This window comes from Coturnix japonica, chromosome 10, assembly GCF_001577835.2.
Source record: "Coturnix japonica isolate 7356 chromosome 10, Coturnix japonica 2.1, whole genome shotgun sequence".
NCBI classification, from domain to species: domain Eukaryota; kingdom Metazoa; phylum Chordata; class Aves; order Galliformes; family Phasianidae; genus Coturnix; species Coturnix japonica.
In genome coordinates, this window is record NC_029525.1 from 17455389 (window position 1) to 17475968 (window position 20580).

At 47.5% G+C, this 20580-nt stretch overlaps 1 protein-coding gene across 4 annotated transcripts; it reads right to left on the bottom strand.

The window, feature by feature from the left end:
* Nucleotides 1-4191: 4191 nt before the first annotated feature.
* On the bottom strand, nucleotides 4192-20475 carry ANP32A (acidic nuclear phosphoprotein 32 family member A). 4 transcript variants are annotated; one of them, XM_015873358.2, is made up of 8 exons: nucleotides 20235-20475; nucleotides 10132-10281; nucleotides 9868-9990; nucleotides 8339-8494; nucleotides 7991-8033; nucleotides 6384-6481; nucleotides 5411-5471; nucleotides 4192-5220 (listed from the first exon to the last, which is right to left on the bottom strand). In XM_015873358.2, the coding sequence occupies exons 1-8, from the start codon at nucleotides 20286-20288 to the stop codon at nucleotides 5159-5161; spliced, it is 747 nt and encodes a 248-aa protein (XP_015728844.1). In that variant the 5' UTR covers nucleotides 20289-20475; the 3' UTR covers nucleotides 4192-5158. The 4 variants fall into 4 exon arrangements, with proteins under 4 accessions (XP_015728844.1, XP_015728843.1, XP_015728842.1 ...); XM_015873357.2 differs by having other exon boundaries at nucleotides 7991-8077; nucleotides 8296-8494; XM_015873356.2 differs by having other exon boundaries at nucleotides 7991-8089; nucleotides 8296-8494.
* Between the last annotated feature and the right edge of the window lie 105 nt (nucleotides 20476-20580).

Consider the following 20580-nt stretch of genomic DNA (forward strand, 5'->3'; position numbering starts at 1 on the left):
CTTCCCCAGCACCAATTGGGTTCTGCATGGGGTTATCCATGTCTGTGCTAGCAATTCTTTAAATCACCTTTTGCACGGGAAGATGGATTGTTTCTCCCAAGCCCCTGGAATCCACGTGAAATGAGCCCAATTATGGCTGCAGGTGGGGATGATTAATGAGGCCATCAGCATATCCGCATACATCAGCACAAACCCAGCAGGTTTGGTGCCTGTGCTGAGGGGGGGGATGTGGGTGCCCACCCTGTTCCCACCCGCCCAGCTCCTCTCAGCCCCACTAAAGCCCCACAGACAGACAAGCCCCAGTCCTGGTGCTGCAGTTTCTAGGGCAAACCCTGGGTGAGGCTATTGCTGCTCCTGTGCTTGCACCTTTTCCTCCAGCTCCCTCCTTTCAGTAACAGCTTGAGTTCTTCTTGACATCTCCTCTTGCACCATCTGGGTGCTATTTAAAGCAGAAAGGCCCATTTTGGGGAACTCGAGCCATCCAGTTTTAGCACCGAGCTCCCTGTGCTGCTCCAACCTTATGGCTCACCATAAGGACCACCCCAGTCTCCCCTTGTCCCTGCAGTTTGGGTCCATAAGACCAGTTCTGCACTGGGCTGTATCCCAGTTGCCTGCTCTGAGCTGCTTTTGGAGGTGGGGGGTGTTTCAGTGCTTCTGGGCAGTCTGCAGTGTTTTACCAGGGTCTAAATTAGACCCATGACACAAAGCTCCCAGCTATTTTTTTCCCACTTATTTTGCAAGCATTACAATCTGTCTAAAGCCTGAAGGTGCCTCCCTTACTTCCTGGGACACACAGCACCTCCCGGACCTTTTGCAACCTCAGCAATTCCAAAACACCTGATTTAGCTGCAGGATTTTCCAGGCTGTCCCCACACAAATCCAGGCAGAGGGCTCGCCCTTCATTTATGCTGCTGATGGCACAGTTTCAGGGACAGTGGGTTTGAAGGAGAAAGGATTACAGAACTCAGCCGCCGCCAGCAGCAGCAGCAGACAGCCCCCTCCCAGAGCAGCCCTAGCCAGGGATGTTTCCTTTCCTGCTCTGCTTTCCCCACCCGTATTCAGCCTTATCACCCTGACCTACTTTCTGCTTCCTGGAGGTTGTGCTCTGTCGGAGGCAAACGCTTGGCTTGGCTACATGGTACTTCCCATCCTTTGCATTATTGGTTCCAGCGTCTTCAGAGCGAGCGCCTGCTGGAAAGGATCTCCAGTGGTGAAACCCTGTTATACTTATAGACAATATAAAAACTGCTTTTCCAAAGCAAAAACCAAGCAAATTAAGGAAAGAAGAGCCCCTGTGTTTTTGTCAGTTAGCTCAGTGGAGTTTCCCATCAATGAGCTGAGGGTGCTGCAGACCCTCCCTTCCCCACCACCCCGAGGCTCCGTAGCTGCAGCCACACGCTCAGGGCTGCCCTTGGGAGCTCAGATTTCCCATAGCTAAAAAGAAAAAAATAAAATAAAATAAATAAACCAACAAAACTCACATTTTTAAAACGATGCACTGCTGCTTTTTGACCCAAAGCAAGATCCCCTGTGAGGAGGCTTTCAAACACGGCCAGGGCTCAGCATGGGAACATTCCATCCCCTGCAATATTGCCCGGCAGCACTGAGCTGCTGAGCACAGCTCAGGCTGCATCACAGCACAATTACTATTATAGCAAAGGTGCTCTAGGAACGTGTTAGAAGTGAAGGTGGTGGTTTTCTCACAGGAGGGATGTTCGGGTTCAAAGAGCTTGGCTGGTCCTCCCTCTGCCAATGCTTCCATCCTCTGTGTGCGTTTTGCACTGGTCCAGCATCCAATCATAACAGAAAAACAGAAACTCCAAACAGAAGATTATTAAAGCCTTGCCAGAAATTCTCCACCAGGTTTTTGTTGGCTCTGGGAAGGAGCGAAAGCAGCAGTGTCAACAAACAACTGATAGCAGAGAAGGAGCACGGTGCCATTCTCCGGCCCAAACACCCAGGGGAGAAAATGGGAACGGCCAAGCTGAGGAAAACAGGCATTTGGATGAGCTGAACTCATCTGTTATTTATTTCTGCTTTCTTCTTGGGCTTTCCTGCTGATCTGGTACCAAATGGCAGCCTCTGGGCAGGTTTTTTTCCCCACAAGGAGGCTGCAAGTTGGTGTCTTTAGTCACTTGGGAAACAAGCCCTTGGCACGCAGCACACCAGTGCCACACTTAGAGAAATAATTAGGAAATCAGCCACATTAAGCAAAGCTCAGTTTTGTTCTCAGCGACGGCAGCAAAGCTTCACAGCATCCTCCTCCCAGCACAAAAAAACCAAAATCCTGCTTCCTACCTGCAGTCAGTGTCTCAGCAGTGCTAAACCATGCACGGGGCTCCGCTTCAGCAGGCAGGCGGCAAACAGCGGCTCACTGCTGCACTTCTCTTTGGGAAGCCTCATTAATTCCAAAGTAAGCTCTGAGACAATCAGCAGTACAAAGAGAAGCATCACTTAAATGACACCTAGCTCATTCACTGCTTATGAGAGGGGAGAGCTTCGGGGTGTCTGCACTGTTTCCCAGATGAGAGGAAGAGCTGCTTTGCAAGGCAGTGTTGGTGGCTCGCTGGAGCCCATGGGTGACAAAGGTTAAAACAAATGTCACTTCAGCACTAGCACGTGAAGCTGTGTTGCCACATCTCCTGCATGCAAAGGGGCACAGGGATGCAGTGTGCTCATTTCCAAGTCTCTGGCTCATTCTGGAGGAAGGGTCAGATCCAGCTGCTGCTGAATCCTCTGAATTGCTTGAGTGAAAACTTCCACCTTTGGATAAACCACTTAGTGACCAAGCTTGCCGGTACAAAGCTCACCTGAAACCTTTGAATTTTAAGCTGGTTCAAGGACACAGAGGCTCTGTTTGGGTTGGATCGTCTGAGCTCTTCAGTTTGTCTTTGCTACTGGTTGCTGCTGTTTGCTTTGCAGGACTATGACCCTGCCTGGCCAGGCTATGGCTTTGGCTTTGCAGCAGCAGATGCCGGCTGGGGTGGGAGCAACAGTTTGCCTGCTTCTCAAAAACAAACAGCCAAAGAAAGCCCACAAACAAAGCCCCAACCCAACACCACCACCACCAGCAGCCACCTGCCTATTACAGAGAAAAGATTTTTGCAAAGAGATCCAATGAAGGAAGAGCAGATCTTCCGCAGCTCCTCACTCTCCTCTTGGCACGGCACATAAAGGCATGTCAAAGAGCTCAAGATACACAGCCTGCTCTGCCTGCTCTGCCATTCACCTCTCTAACAACTCATTCAAAGAGGAAAAATGCAGAGGCTTAGCTGAGAACCGGCTGTGAGGAACAGCAGGATGGCTCTGGATAAGAACGAGTGATGTCCCTCAGGCCCCAGATACACTAACCTGGGGCTCACACAGAGCCTCACTTGGATGAAGGAAACCAAGAGTTCTTTCTTCTGGGCCGGGATAAACAGGGGTAGGATTAACAGACAGCAGAAACGAACACGCCGGGCTGTACTAATCACGTCGCTCACACTGAAAAAACCTGCTCGTTCTGAAAGAAAAATGGCACGCTATTATTTACAGTCAAGTCAGAACCTCTCCCTTGGTTTCACCCAACCGTGGCTAACAGTTCTGTACAGCAAAACACATCATCAAGCTACTAAAAATATCAGGGCATTTACCAGAATAACCTACTGAACGCCTGTTGAAAAAGGCATGCGATTCATTCCCAGTGGCACGTTTTACTTAAATAAGCCACAGAAAAAGAAAAAAAGAAAAAATTGTATAAAAAGATTTATTGAAATTCATCAATGACAAACAGACATAAAACTCAAAGTTTGGCTCTTCTGGGGGAGGGGGTGGGGGAGGAAGAGGGGAGAAAAAAATACAACCAAAAAAAAAAACAACCTGTTGCAAATGTATTTATACAGATGAAATATTGACTAGGAAATACAAGTCACTTCTAAAGCTATTTTAAAGAGGGATATGAAAGTAAAACTGTACATTCACTAGGTATTTTCAGTCATTTTACTGACTTCCACTAGGTAAGAAAATACAATTTCGTATTAGTATCTCGTGCTTGAGTGTATGAAAAGAAACGTTCTACCCTACATGCTGTACTGCCTCCTGTATTCGGGTTTGTAAAAATTGGCCAAGTATATAGCACAAGTGGAAGTAGTTTCTCATCACTTCAAATTGACCAGGTGTTATATATTACAGACCAAAATAGTACACGCCTTATTTAAAAGGGTTGAAACGTTTTTTATTACAATTGTCAAAGTCATTTCACTAGTAACTCAGGAATTAGGAACACTTTTTATATATATTTATATATATATATTTAAATGCCTGCCATTTTCAGTGGATTGGCTGTACCCTAGCCAAAAACAAACCAAAATAAGAAAAAACAAACCAACAAAACCCAACCGAAAAACAGAAAGGGAAAAAAAAAAAGAACACAACACACAGGGGGAGGGAGGGGACTGCAAATCCACCCCACAAACCAGATCCAAAGGAACACCCCCAAAAAACCCCCCCCAGAAACATTTGGTCACTATTTACAAACAGCAAAAGAAAAGGTACCTACAAAAGCAGGGAAAGCAATGGCTGAAAATGGCAGTCATTCACGGACAGGCAACAAAGAAATCACTTTATCAATATGCCATTCTCACACCTGTTGCTGCGGAGGGATGCTTTGCCTAGATTTGGAGCACCCCCCAGAAATGCTTACAATGTATTTTGTTTCCGGCAGAGGTGGAAAACTCCAACAACCAAGGATATTCAGTTGTCTCAGAACAAAGCATGTGTATTTGGGGTATCATCCACTGATCTTAAAACTTCATTATTATTTTTTTTTTCCTTTAGGGATGTCAAACTATCCACTCCAATAATAAGAAACAAATTACCACTTGGTTTATACTTACTATTGCAGTTACAGGGACTAAGAGAGGGACAAAAAGAAAAATATATATATATTAAATGAATAGGAGGAGGAGTGGCAGTAAAAATAGTATTTTATTCCCTTGCCCACCCAGTCTGCTTCTCCCTCTCATTCCCACAGCAACATTACAATCAGGAGAAAAAAAAAAAAAAAAAAAAAAAAAAAAAAAAAAAAAAAAAAAGAAAAAAGGTTGGGGGTGTGGGGAGGGAAATACAGGGTAAAAACAGTCAAATCACAATAGGAAAATTTCAAAATAGGTTATTCAGTTTAGTCATCTTCATCCCCTTCGTCTTCGGGTTCTCGTTTCCTCTTCTGTCCCCGTTCTTCATCTACAAAACAAAACACAGCTTGAGTGAAATGAGAGCTTCCACAAGTGGCTGAGATGCTGGACAACTTCAGTAAGTTCTGCTCTGTGGGCAATTGGCCAAAGGAGCAGGAATGAAAACACAAGCCTGCTTTTTAGAAAGTTTACATATATACATATTTTAAACTCAAGGAAAAAGTGGATTACTGCCGTACCGGGTTCTTCTTCATCTTCATCATCATCTACGTCACCATCATTATAGCCTTCCTCGTCCTCCTGGATTTAGAGAAAGAAAAAACATCATCAAAAATAGGTAAGAAAGTTGGTTTCAGCTCAGAACCTCTCACAATCTGGCAGTATCCAGACAGAAAGTCCTTGAAGCATCTTAAAAACCAAAGAAAAGGCAGACACCTCCCACACACTTATATAAGTGCAGTTGTTGGAAGTTTTTTGCTGCAGCATAACTGGACTCTGGCCCAAGTTTCATTGCAGAAAACCATAGCACCACTTCTAGCTTCAACTCTTCAGCAAGTAAGTGGTTTCATACTTCAGATGATAAGTAGCTGCAAACTTTGTTACGATGCCCTGAGTTTAGCCAAACTTGATGACTGCTACTTATGACTGCTCAGTAGGAGAAGGCACATGTTCAGTAGGTGAGGAGAGTTACAAATGGACAGACCCCTGCAGGTTCTGAGTAGCTGACCTCCCACAGACAAATTTCAGCCCCGTTCCCAGTGGTTCTGTTAACAGTGAAGTCTCAGCAGAATGTGACCATCTTGTCACACCCTACAGACAGCAGCAGGACTGTGCTAAGAATTCAAGAATCACAAGGCACACATACAGAGAAGAACCTCAGACTAAGACCATAGGGTCAGTAACTCATGCCCCATTCCTGTCTGTAAACCCAGCCCTTCAGAGGCCCCATCTGCTAGGTCTGCAGACATTTCTGATAGTACTTTTGACATCAGCAAAACCAGAATGATTTCGTGTCAGCGGTCACTAGATGGCAGCTGGCTCACAGACAGGCAGTCCTCAAAGACACCGTCACCGCGATACTTCTCAGGTGAAAACAGAAAGCATGTGATTGCTGTACAGAAAAAGCCTGCAACCTTCTGTCCATTTCTTGCCCAGCTATTCCCAGTTACGAACATTCACTTCATACCCATTATTAACCACATAAATTCTTACCTCTTCCTCTCCGCTTACGTCCTCCTCTTCTCCTTCCTCTTCTTCCTCCTCATCCTCTTCATCTTCTACTACCTGAGCATCATCATCGTACTCCTCTTCTATACAGAGAAACAAGATGAATTACTTGGACATTTAATTTTTTCAACACTGCCATGAAATACAGGACCTCTAATTGACACAAGGAGCAAACAAAGCATTGCTTAAATGCCATATAGAATCAAAAGCAGCTCTCCTGCTGCTGACAAGGAAAGGCACAGTTCTGTTCCTCTTTCACCAAGCAACAGGGTAGTATGGCAGCCATCTCCATGGATGGAGCTGCTCCAGGGCTGCAGGACCTTTGACAGCCTCAGGGCTGCTTCAGCTGCTCCAGTTCCCACTACTGAAGAGTGCTTTAAAGCCTGTGGAACACTTTGCAGCTTTTCAACTGCAAGCGTCCATCTTTTTCCAACAGGAATGAGATAGAACTTTTTACAAGCCAACCATGCAGTGGGACCTCTCCCTAGGGGAAGTAATTTGCCTTCACGCTATAACAGCGATACAAAAAGGGTCACAATCCACCAAATGAAATTGCAATTTGTTTTTGAGAGGAAAGTACTTAAATGCAACCAGCCCAAGCAACAAGACACGACTGTTTCTCATGCTGCAGGAATGGCGCTTTGGGAGCTTCTTCATGCATTTCAACACAGGCTCAGACTTGTGCACTGATGAAGAGAACCTGTCCTTGCTGAACCTTTGTGCTGCTGGATGAATGCACCAGCCTGCCTGGCATTGCTGCAGCTCTCACCCCTTTCACCAGGGCTCACATTCAGCACTCAAGGGAAAAGTGCAAGTCCAGCTATTCTGCTTTTGCTGTGCAGCTGGGTTTGAAGAGTCTAGCAAATTCCCCAAAGTCAGTCTGATACTCATCCAACCGGCACACTGATGCCTCCGAGTGCAGTCTGCCAGGGAGGCATAGTGGAACCCACAGGTCATTTTCCTATCATTAAAAAGGTTCCTTGCTGCTTCATTAGTGCCTTTCACAGAGCTTGCCCCAGGCAAGCTTCAATAAATACATTCTCCTCTCTTTCCCCCGATCCCAATCAGTTCAGTTTGTCCTCAAAGACAAGCTATAACCTCCCAGCAATGCCTTAACTTCTCTACTTGATCCCTTGACTCAGCTACTCATTTCCAGGCCCACTCTGGTTTCCTGCCCTGCCCTTCTCTGCCAGAGTCAATGCAACCACACATACTTCCCTGATTGTATGGTTCCAGGAAAACTGCTGGGTGTGCATCCCATCTTTTCTTATGTTTCTCCCTTACATACTCATCCCCTGATGTTTACTGTTCCCTTAACTGTCCTGGTGTCTTTACTGTTTGTCTTCTTCCTTCTGGCCCCTTTAGTGTACAGCCTTTTAATCCCCATCTTTCAGCTGAAATAAGCTTGAGGGAAATAAACTCTTCCAGGCCCTGCCCATCTCCATTCCCCTTGCTAGGACTGAAGTGCATCAGTCAGCTAGGAGGTGCTGAGAACACCCTTCTCTTGCCAATGAGCCAGAGCTGGAAGCAAAACATACTACACAGCATATCAATCCTCCAATTACGTATGCCAAGCAGCACAATTCACATACCGTCTTCATCTTCCTCCTCGTCGTCTAAGCCCTCCACGTAGCCCTCTGCATCAGAGTCCGGTGCTTCTTTGTCATCCCGATCTTTCACTAGAGATAAGACTGAGAAAGTTGTTCTTTCAGGCCCTGACCACCTCCTTTCCCCTTGCTCCTTCAGAGGACACTGAGGTACTTTTCCTTTACATCAGTCAGGAAGAAGCTGCTGAGAACACCCTTCTCTTGCCAACAAGTCAGAGCTGGAAGCAATATGTACTAGGCAGCATATTGCTCTTTTAACTTACATACACTAAGTAGCACAATTCACATACCATCTTCATCTTCCTCCTCGTCGTCTAAGCCCTCCACGTAGCCCTCTGCATCAGAGTCTGGTGCTTCTTTGTCATCCCGATCGTAGCCATCGAGGTATGTGAGTTGTGGGAGGAGCTTGAACACGTTTTCTCTATAATCATTCAAGTTGGTTACCTCGCAATTGAAAAGATCTAAACTCTTCAGGTTTTCTAACTTTTTCTGCAAGGAAAGAAAAGCCTCTGAAGTTCAGTGTTTCAATAAACCTCTACAGGACAGACAGTTTAACAAGAGCTGGTTAATGTGTTCAAGAACTTCTTGTGACAAAAGGAGTCATTTCAGCCACTGCCTACTGAATTGGGGCAGAACAGAAACCTGCAATGTCTGGGCAGTGCTGCTGCAGTGTCTGTGAGTAGAAAGAAACTCTCTCTTAAGTTAAGTACCTTGCAAGTGGAAGACTGAGATTTGGAAAGAGGTACAAAAATCACACGTGTTGTAAGGGACCAAGTTAAGAATAACTATCAGACCAGGGAGTTATCCCAGAAGGATCACTATTTACAATGGAAAAGGAAACAAACTGTTCTTTAGACACAAGAACTTTGCTGGAAGAGACTTTTTTAAATTGGGATGATTGTAGCTTTGATTTTGGAAGAATGAAAAAAGGATTTAAAAATCCAAAAGGGTTTTTTGTTTTGTTTTGTTTTGGATAAGGTCTGTATTGCCAGCAGCACTCCAGAGTACCAACAATAAAAGTGCAAGCAAAGCAGTTAAGGATTTGTATCAAGTCTTATGAAATATCTCTCTTCCAGAGTTTAGCATGTACAGCAACAGTGACATCAAGAAAACAAGTCTGAAACTGGGAATAGTCATAATCCTTTCTCTCATCTGTTTGCTATGAGTTTACTGTTTTGCTTTCTGCTTTTGCTGGAGGGAAGGAGAGCCAAGGACTCATTTGAAAAATGCTCTTCAAGACATTTAGGAGCAAGTATTTGGGAAGTGGGCATGAGTTTGAAAGCCCTCATTTCTGAACAATAAAGGGCACACGGTACTACTTCCTAATTTTTGGCTTAAAAAGCACTATTAGAATTGATAGTTTAATGGTTTTTGGAATAGCAACCTAATAAACATGAACTCAGCACTGAAATAAGAAGTATATATATCAGCAGTGAGCAAGAGACAATGATGGAAACCAGCAGGAAAGAGCTGGAAATTCAGCCCGAAGAACTGACTCTTGCTCACTCCCTTAGGTGAAAATATCACCCTGTATGTGAAACCATCCCAGTCGTGGGGCTGACCCACACTGCCCACAGCCGGGACAGGCTCCGGGCGGAGCGCTGGCCGCTAGGGGGGGGCAGCGGCTCACGCTCCCCGCGGGGACGCCCAGCTCCGGCTGCTCGGATGGCACCGGTGGAGCACTGCAGCTGCCAGCCCGATAGCAAGGGTCACCGGGCTGCAGAGATAAGCACCGGGCTGAAGACATTCAATGGAAAGCGGATTCAGAATGTCAAAACCCTGAGCGCTGTCTCTGCCAAGCCACTGCTTTGCCCCTCCTCTTCACAAAATTAGTTTTTATTTTGCTCTATCCACCGACTTACCAGAGGTTCTATTGTACCAAGATCTTTTATTTTGTTGCCACTTAGATTTAGATGCGTGAGGTTTGGACACTTTTCTGCCAACACTTCCAGTCCTCCTGAGACTCTGTTGTCACTCAGTTCGAGCTAAAAGGCACAAAAACACCTTGAGTTTCTGGCTCAAACATGCATCACAAAGCAGCTTGGTCAGTCATAAATCACATTTTTATGCAAACAACCATTTTACACTCAGCATATTGCAAAGAGGAAGAGAAAGGATATATTTACCTTCTTAAGTTTGTTTAACTTTGGTAAGTTTGCAACTGAGGTTAAGCCTACGTTGATTGTACTCAAGAACTCCAGCTCTTCGAACTCATCTGTAAGGCCTTCGATTTTGCCTTCGTATGACCTACAGTTGTCAAGAACAAGTTCTTTAACCTGGAAAAAGAGCAATGCAAAATGCACATAAGCAGCGCTGTATGGGGGGATAAAGAGTTCACTCACAAGCAAAGGACAACACAGCTCAGGGGAAAGTGACAGTTATTCCATCGGGTTATTGAAGAAGCATGGAGAGCTCGGTGCCTGTTCTGAAAACCTAAAGGTGGGCTCTGGCAATCTGAACCCAGGCAGTCAGAGCTCACCATCATCCATTCTCCCTCTGGCTGCTTTGGGGAAAGATCTGCTCCATGGTGGCACCTGAATCCCGGGGAATTACAAGGTGTGCTGCAGGTGATGCTGGAAGGGGAGGTTTGGTGAGCACTGCTGCTCCTGCAGCCTCTTTGTCTCTTATCTCCCCCACCCTGATGCAGCGAGCAGCTCAATGGGAGGGGTGGACATAATGTCCCACAGTGCTGAGCAGCACAGGACTGCCTGCTAAAGGGTTGTTTTCTTTGCTTTTGTCTGAAGAACTGACCCTCACTCTTTTTGCAGGTGCTATCTCCAACAGACACTGAACAGCAGCATTCGTGTAAAAGAGAAGCTGATTGTGCCCCACCCTGAACAAGGCTGCTGGTTTTCACCCTGGTGCCAGGGCAGCCTTACAGGACTCAAGGCCATCAGCAGCAAACATAAAATGGGCTTTTCTGGGCTCTCTGTGACTGTGACACCACAGGAAGGTCCCACCCACTGGGAGAACATTCAGACATTTTCATGCCCTCCTGCACCAGGCAGCCAGAGAGACCTCCAGCTCTGGGGCTTATTTAGAGCTTTGTAAAAGGATGGGGTGCTGCTGCTTGCTAGGAAGATGGTTTAAAGAGAAGTTTACCAACAGGGTGTACATGGAAACATGAAGCAGCTATTCAAGTCACACTGAGGACAGTTAACACACACATATATATATATATATTAATTACTGTAGTCCGGCTGCACAGAGAAGAATCCTATGTAGTTTTATAGCTCCAAATAACATCCCTAGATTTCTAATTCAATCCCAGGCACTGAAGTCAACAGGGAAGTCAGCCCAAAGCAACACGAATACAAGTGATTCATTGAGTAGGAGGATCAGAGTTAGACAGGAAATACGTTTTCCAAGACTCCACAATTTTCCTAGAAGAATGATGGCAGGGAATGACCACATAAAGCTCTTCCAGAAGGATTTTAGGCTGGCTAGAAGAAACTAAATAAAGGAATCAAATGCTCCAGATCCCCCTTGCACCAAAACATAGCAACAATCAGAAAGAAAAAAACAACCACTTTCTTTAAGATACAGACAGCAGGAAAGCAGTTTGAAAGGCACATATGCGTATCTTCTTACTGTAACAGTACGTAACTATCAGGGTCCTGCAGTGAGACCGTTTCAGGTGCATACACGCTCTGTTGTCTCAGCCATCTGTTTCATAGGCACACAGAGCTCCCGCCAAAAAGTGTAAAATAACCAAAAGAACCAAAAGAAAAAAGTGAAGTGAAAGGCTCCACCCCAGCCCAGCAGCTGCACCCCGTGCCTATCTGCCTGTGGCCTTGCTCAGCAGCCTGCAGAGCCCTTTGCCTGCCCCGCTATCTTTGCGGGTCAGCGCTCACCCATGCACAAGAACAACAATTCTCCCTCCCTCTTTGAGGCTGCTGCCCATGCAGGGTCTTTTTGGTGTTATCCTCTTTGCAAAAGGCCAAAGAGGAAGTTGGTGAGAGCACAAGGAGAAAGACGAAGGAAAGCAGGAGGGAGTGCATGAGGGGTAATGATTGCAGCCTGCAGCCAGCACGGCACTGCACTCAGTGTCAGCCACAGCTCTAAGCTACGCACACCAAAGCATGAAGTGAAGTGAAGCAGTACCTGAGCCCCAAAAGGGGAAAGCACCATTTGTCCTCGCCTTGTAAAGGAGGAACATCCCTTCATCCCACCTAAGGGCAGGATGGAGAAATGGCAAATGGGGAACAGGGCAAAGCTTCCTCCAGCGCAGAATGGATGGGGGGCTGTAAATAGTCATGTATGTAAAACTCCTCAGTACAGTGGCATAAAACTGGTGACCATTCTAGTATGGTGACCAACTGGTTTCTATTTTCAGTCTGCCCCTTCCATTGCAGGACTGCTGTTTCCTGTCATTCAGAAAACTTTGGGTTTGATTCAGAACTGCAACACTCTTCTCCTTGCAGCACCCAGTATGCAGGAGAGAAGCAAAAGGTGACCTTAGGAAAGGTACATTGCACACAGAACAGCTCGCTTCCACGAGAGAAAGCTTAACACATCCATTTGTTTTCAGAAGTCTTCAAAATCTGAAATGAAAAGTCCCACTCCCAGTCTCCAAACATCTCCCCAACTTCCTAGGAACACCCTGACAGTGCACAGCAAGGCTAATTTTACCTGTCTCTTTCCTCATACTGTGTCACCAAAACACAGAATCAGCCTTTGATGATGTAAGCACCCTCCCTGAGCCTTGCTATAAACTAAGCCAGATGAGTAGGCTTCAACTGGTCTGAACCAACCTGGCTGTGTCACACTGCAGCCTGCATAATAGCATGGATGGAGATGAACGGTTGGAACTAAGGGCAATAACATGAACCTGTTTGGAGAGACAGAAGGTAATAAGTGTAATGTGTGCCCTAAGCTAGCTTGTGTTTAGCCACAAAGACAGGAAGACCCAACTTGCAGAAGTTGCATGTGGTCAACCCCATTATTGTAGGCATCACAATATGCAAGCTACTCAACTCACTAATTGGGGTGAGGACCAATTGGGAAGTGCTAACACAAAACAGACCTTTGCTTGTCATTTCCTCTCTCCCCAGAGTACTGCTATGTAGCAAGAAACAGCAGGAGAGCAACATGCCATAGGCAACCAACAACTGCAGATGACACTGTGTTACTTACCTAAACAGCTAAGAAGGCACCCACAGATGAGTGTCTAGCAGAAAATCTAACATGCATGTAGCTAGGTTAGGTCCTGAAGCAAACAACCATGTCTTCAACAGCACCCATGGTAAGGCACCTTCACCTGCTTCAATAGGGATGCTCTACAGCTTCATCTGCCCAGAGCTCCTTGGGCAGCCAGCTGCTCTGCCTTCTCCTTGTTCAGCTCAGGTTCAGCCCTGCACCTCCTAGCTCTGTCCAGGTGCTTCCTGCTCATCTGTGCATTGCGCTGTGGTTTGCTGGTGCCAGTCCTTGGTTTTCATATGCATGCACATAAGCAGACTGCAGCTTCTTCAACTAATCCTGAGACAGCGTGCCTTGGACCTCTTCTCCTGTCTCCAGTGTCTATTTGCGACGGGCTCAGAGGCTTTCAGAAGATGACATCATGCTGCTGTTAACACACGCTGCGCTGCTGGCTGCAGATTACAGCATCCTCTGTATCTCTTCAGGACTTTCATGACATCACACTCTGCATTACTGCCTACTTGATAAGCAGGGAGTCTTATCTCTTTCCTAGTATGGTTACCACATTAAGCTGTATGCCCAGCTGTATGGTATTCTTAACATAGCCGTGTACACTGCAAGACTTCAACCTATTCCTAGGCCAAGTACAGGCAGTCACGCATAAACAGTGACTGAATTTCATGGCAGCCCTAGCAAGAGGATCCCCAGCTCGCTCACTCCCATATTCTAAATGCACAATCAATGCAATATAGTTACAGACAGCTACTATGCAGCACAAGGTATCACCTTAACCCTTAATCTGCATTGCCATAAGAGCATGTAAAAAAAGGCTTTCTGAAGTAGAGACTTTCCCTACAGCCCCTGGGCAGGGAGACCCAGAAGTGGGACTAAGCTCCTGAATCCAGGTCTGTGATTGAAGGCTTAACAATGCGACAGAAGGACACAGCTGTGAATACAGTTTTTAAAAGATAAAAGGCAAATTTACAAGTACAAGTACCATTCTGTGGCTTCACAAGCAGAGCTACTAAGACTGTAACATCTCATTTTCAGCACAATGGATCAGATGCTTTTGAAGTGTTTGCTGCTGTGCCCCTAGGACAGGGATATCTCAGTGTGTGGCATTTCAACCCCCAGAAACAGGAGAAGATGAGGGTGTTAACTCTGCCTTGCTCTGTTCCCTGCTGAATAGAGCTTACAAGCATTGGTTGCAGGTGACAGTAGCAAAGTTGTTTTTTTCCCCTACCAGAACAACTTCTGACATTGGATTTTGATGCATCTCCTCAAAGTTTCACTATGAGAAGCTGAGATGCAACAAATGAATAGATTTTACTTGCTTGAATTGTCTTCCACAATGAAAGTTAGTTAGTCCATTGACCTTGCACGGGCTCTGGTCATCACTGCGTTGGGCAGAAATCTGCAAAGCCTGGAGCAAGGAGAAACACTGCTCAAAAAAAGGCCACAGAACACAAAGCACTGCCCTGAGATGCAGCAGAACACACAGCAGGAAGAGCAGCGAGTGACAGCTGGGAAGAGATGGGATGGAATTAATGTGTGGCCCTTGTCACTGTGAACATTGGGTATCATTATGGCCAGCAGGTACCCAGCCAAACAGCAGAGCTCACCCTTGCCAAACACTTGGTTCATGTTGGAGCTCCAGAGCAGCTGAGGCTGGAGCTTGTTTTGTTGGGATCTCTGCACCCTCCCAATCGTAGCTGTCCCTTCCACCAGCACCCTCCAACTGGCCTTTCTGAAACAACACAGTTTGCAGATGGTGAGCACAACAGTGCCCCATGCAGGCTGCTCCAATTTAACCTGTTCCACTTCTGCTAATTCTGCCCATTTTGTATGTGTTCAGCCGAGCTGGAGCTCCAAAGTCTTGCAACAAGGTCATGTGAAACTACTACTGGGCTTTGAAATTCACCTAGGCTTCCTCCTAATGATGCAACCCCAAACTTGCATATTTGAATTCATCTTCTGCATCTCTTTTCCAGAAACAGAACACACCAGGACTCTGCATTACTGCTAAGCCAGGAAAAGGGAAGGAGCAGAAGAGAGATAAGAAAACACTCTAATTTTCTCTTTTTATGTATCTGTTATTGAAGCTATTCTCTCTTCTGAGGCAGCCTAAGTTTGCTTGCATAGCTCAGAGATCTTTACTTTTTCTACCCTCTAACATTTCACATACCAGTTACAGGACCCGAGAGCAACACATTTGGCTCCAGCCAACTTGAAGCCCCTTCACACAGCACCTGAGAGAAACCTAATGGAGCAGAGGAAATACGTAAGCAATAGGAGAGTTAAGAGTCTTAATGATTCTCACTACACCTCTGTATCTAATTAGGAAGAAACTTCAGAATCAAAAAGCCTCCAGAATAAAGATAATAATCTACTGCTGCCTTCCTCAAGGAACAGCACCCCAGCATGAAACCCCACGGGTCACATAAAGATACTTTCACACACTTATAAGGTCAATGTAGCCGTATGCATAAGCACCACATGAATTAATAAACTGAGAACACACATTGGGGACACAGAAAGCTGCTTCATTCAAAAGCACAGAGCTAGTTTTCATTTCTATCATTAGCAGCAAAACTCTAATTTAGACTCCAAATATTTATGTAGACGGTGACTGTTTCAAACCTGTAAGTGATTAAATTACTCAGTTTTTGTAATAAATGCTTTCACATTGATGTCACTTTCTGCTCCTGGCTGGGGCAGGTGACTTCATGGGGGGCATATCAGCTCCATGTTCCAGCTTCCTTGTACGAGAGCCACATGCCTGACAGCACATCCAAGGTGCTCTTCAGTTACTGCCAGCTACAATGAAATAAAGCAGAACCAAAAGGTAGATCACATCACAACCTGAAAACTCCGCAGTTAGGAAGTTCTAAGTATTGAGCTGAACCTCTTCACTTTGTTCAGCTGCATCAAACTGCCCTCAGCAACAAATGACTGATATACATCAAAAAGTGCTCTATTTAAATTAATACTAATTTCAAGAGCTGCTTAGTTGATACAGAAAGCAGTCACTAAAGATGTCAGCTGCTACAGAACGCATTAGCAAATCACACTTAGAGAAGATAAGCTTTTCCTTAGCGTTTTTATGGCTTTAGAGGGGAAGTGTTCAACAGACCAAGTCAATGGACAAACAAGTGCCCCCATAGAGAACACAAATCACACACAGTGATGCGAAGGCAAACACTTCCCATCGGGTTTATAGACCATCAGGTGGTTGTACCCAAACTTTTTCAGATGCAGGTCTTTGAAGCAACATGTATCACTTTAAAGTCTCTACTGTTATTGTGAGCATCACACCAAATAACTAGAGAAAAGAGCTCTGTTATTTAGATTCTTCATACGAGAGAACACTCCACATAGATGCTTACACCCTTCAATGTTAAAACCTACAGTAAACTAGAGGGAAATCACAATCCAAACAAGTTTTAAAGTGAAAGAGAAAGTCAGAAAAACCATAAGAGATACCCAATGTTGCAGGCAGAGCTTTATCACTGTCATAAATCTGAGCTGATAAAGCTCCTCTCAAAAGCAGCACTAAATCCTCAGACTAAGTGAACCGGTATGGAGGCACTAAGCCATCAGAGATGAGTTTGGTGCATAACTTCCATACGCTGCCTCTGTGCCCCATGGCTGAGAAGTCCCCCTTCACACTGACATCATTGCACATGAGCTGGGTTACAGACAATAGAAATGAGCAGCAACACCCACAAACACACCCAGCCCCCTGTGGTCAGTAGTTACATCACTACGGGCCTGGAGAAAACCCATATAAAACAGTTGGATCTCACCACAGAGTCATAGGATCACAAGGTTGGAAAGGACCTACAAGATCATCCAGTCCAACTGTCCTCCCATTACTGTTGCCAGCAAAAGCCACTAACCCATATCTCATAGCTCCTCATCTAGACACCAATTTCTAGTAGGCACTTTAATGCAGTATAATAGAAGATGATAGCGATAAGATCAGCAAAGCATCAAAGGCCACAGCACGTGCACTGCCGTAAGAGAACATTGAACATAATGGGTTACAATAAGCGGCAATACCTACAAGGCAGATGGCAGAGCTCAACTCGGGCCATACAACAAGGAAAAACCAATTCCAGGCACCACAAATAGATTCCTCACCAACACACACAAAACCCACCGAATTTCAGGCACTGCAACCCCAGGCTGCTCACCAGCATCGACCTCATATAAAACAGCAGCGGAGCCTGAGAAGGAAATAGCTACAATACAATCCTCTTTGAGACATTTATATTACATTTTTATTGGCTAACATGTAACCTTGCAGGGTTATGTAACTGAGTAGCTGTACAGTATTACATAGTATCTGACACAGCTGTATTAGCCCATAGCATAAGATGGTAATAGGGGCTTTCTGAGCTTAAACACCTTATCAACATTCCCTTATCAAAGCTTGATTTACAGAAAGTTTTGATTCTGCAAGCTCTGAGAACAGATCGAACGTGAGAGGCACTGCAGACTTAAGCACATATACAATAGCAGCCCCAAGAAGCGAATACACTCCCATTTGTGCCCTTGTTTTCAGCAAGATTTATCTGCATTACATTTAAAGCTTTGAAAATACAAGAAACACCGGCTGCCTATGAGGGCAGAGATTAACACAGTGCCCAGAACCATCTTATTCATGCCCCACATCCACGAATCAATGATACCTGGCATTATATTTACACTAAAACTCAGCTTCAAACGCTGGAGCACTGGCTGGATTGAGCTGCATTTGCTTCTAACAGCTACTTTAAAGCAACAGAGTTCAAACTGCACCCTCAGCTCCCCACAACACGAGAGCAGGTGGAAGCATCTGTCATCAATGGTTGTGCAGGAATGACTGTAAACAGAGCAGCACTCCCAAAGGGCAGCTCCCCTTTGTATGCAGGCGCAACTGTTTACCTACAGAACGGATTACGAGCCCATTTGTTACCTTGGGAAGTGGAACACAGTGACAGAATTAAAGGTTAAGAGGTTAAAATAAAACAGACACGGCGGGTCAAACAAGCATTATTTTACAGCAGGGTGGGTTTCTGAACTGCCGAGGGGCAGCAATACAGCAGTGAGATGGGGTTGTCTATGGAAGGAAGCAGCACCAAAGTGGGGCTTCTCAGAGCAGTGAAACAGCAACAGATCGGGACTCCCAGAGCAGTGACCCACCGCTCAATGGGGGCTCTGGGAACTCCCTCTAAGTCAGAGCAGAAGCTGAAGCAGATATGAATGACGGGGAGAGCCCAGCCTGCACCCAGCACACTTGGGATGGAGGCTGAGTCCACATGAAATGCTTTATCTCACTGTCCAGCAGCACGAGAGACAAAAACTACATCAAATAAACGCGAAAAAACCCCACAAAACAAAGATAAAAAATACTTCCAGGATAACGCTAATAACAGTAACAACAACAAAGCCGGGCCCTGCTCAGAGCCCATCCCCCGCCCTCCCCAACGCTGCCCCACAGGGACCAGGGGGCAAAGAGCCGATCCAAAGGGGAACGGCGGAGGGGAAGGGGGGTGGGAGAGGAGCAGGCCGCGCTTTACCCTCCGCTCGTCCCGCCGCCGCGTCTCGCCGCCAGGAACCTCCTCCCGCCCGGCGACAGCGGCGACAAAATGGCAGACGGCGGCGGTCCGTCATGGAGGAGCCCCCTCCGAGCCCCGGCCGCCCCCGCCGCGCCCCCTGAGGGGAGGGGATGGCCGCGATCCGCTATGGCGAGCCCAGACCCCCCATACACACACACACCCACCGCCACCGAGCAGCGTTAAGGGCTCCGAAGCGGCCCCTCGAGGAGGGGAACCCCCGCCCGGCGCGGAGGGGAGCGCGGAGCGGCGGGGAGGGACAAACCGCCTCCTCCTCCTTCTCCTCCTCCTCCTCCCTCAGAGCTCGGGAGGGGAAAAAAACATGGCGCCGCGTCCTACTTGCGCTGCCCGCGCCTGGAGACGGCCCCGGGAGCGGCGCGGGGAGCGGTTCGGCTCCGAGCCCGCTTTGTGCCCCCGCACAGGGGGACAATGAGCCCCGCGGGACGGCAGCGCCGAGTGCCCTCCTCCTCCTCCCGGCACAGGACTTTTTAAAGTTTAAAGAGCAGCTTCCATCCATCCATCCATCCATCCATCCATCCATCCATCCATCCATCCATCCATCCGCCTCCGCCCTCCTCCCCTAGAGGTACGTTCCATTCAGCCGCGCTCTCCCCCCTCCGCTCTCAGCGCGGACCCCACCGCCGCCCTCAGCCCCCGGGGGCGGCTTCGCTCGGGGCCGCGGGTTCGAAACCCGCCGCCACCACCACCCTGGGAGCGGGGCTCGGGGTGGGGGCCCGCCCGCCTCGGGGCACCCCCCGGGCTCCGACTATTTTCGTCCTGACAAAGTTTCTCGGCCGCTTCGCTCGGGGAAGAGGCTGAAGCGCTGCCCCGAGCTGCGGGGATAAGGGTTAAAAATAAGCCGAAAAAAAGAGGAAAACACGCACACACACACACAGACACACACACGCAGCCGGCCCTTCTGTGCGTGCGGGGATGGAGAGGTGCGGAGCGCATTCCCTTCCTCGCTCTCGTTGTTTTTCTCCTCGCTCCCTTTCTCAATCCCCCGCTCCCCCATGGCCACGCTCCCACCGACCCTTTTCCCCTTTCCCCCCCCCCTCCCTCAGCATCGGGAGGGAGAGAGGAGGAGAGAGAAAGGGCGCGTTCATGAGCACCACAAAGTTACAAATATGGCTCCCCAGCCTCCGCTCCCGCCCGCCGCGCACACACCCGCCGCGCTCCGGACCCCCCCGGCGCCACAACTCGGCCGCTCCCCGCTCCGGCCCCGCTCTGGGGTCGCCCCCCGGGTACGAGGCGTGAGGTGAGAACCGACCCCCCTCCATCCCCCCCCACAGCCCCACGCAGGAGGAGGCAGCGCCCGGCCCGCGGCCCTCTGCTCGGGTATACAGCTTTAAAGGCGTCGACCCCCCACACACACACCCCACCTCCCCCTTTAAAATAAATAAATAAATAAAATAATAATTTAAAAAAAAAAAAAGATGAGCTGCCTTTTTTTTTTTTTTTTTTTTTTTTTTTTTTTTTTTTTTGCTTACATCTGAGGGCGTCCTGTTCCGCAGCTCTAAGTGGATCCTTTTCTTCATGTCCATGGTCTCGGCTCTGTGCTGGAGGCTCTTCTCGCTGTCCCCGGCTCCGCTCCGTGTGGTGACACCGCCGCAGACCCCCCCTCAGTAATGAGGGACTTTGAGGGCTCAACCAGCGCCGCTCGGAATCCCGAGCCCCAGCGCCGCGGCGAACACTAACCTGATAACTGCGGAGGTGGGGGCTCCGGATTGACTGACGGCTCAACCAGCCAATCGCCTCGCCTCTCCGCGAGGCTGTAACCAATAGGAAAGAGCGAGGCGCTGTGAGAGCCAATAGGGAAGCGGCACAGCCGGCCAG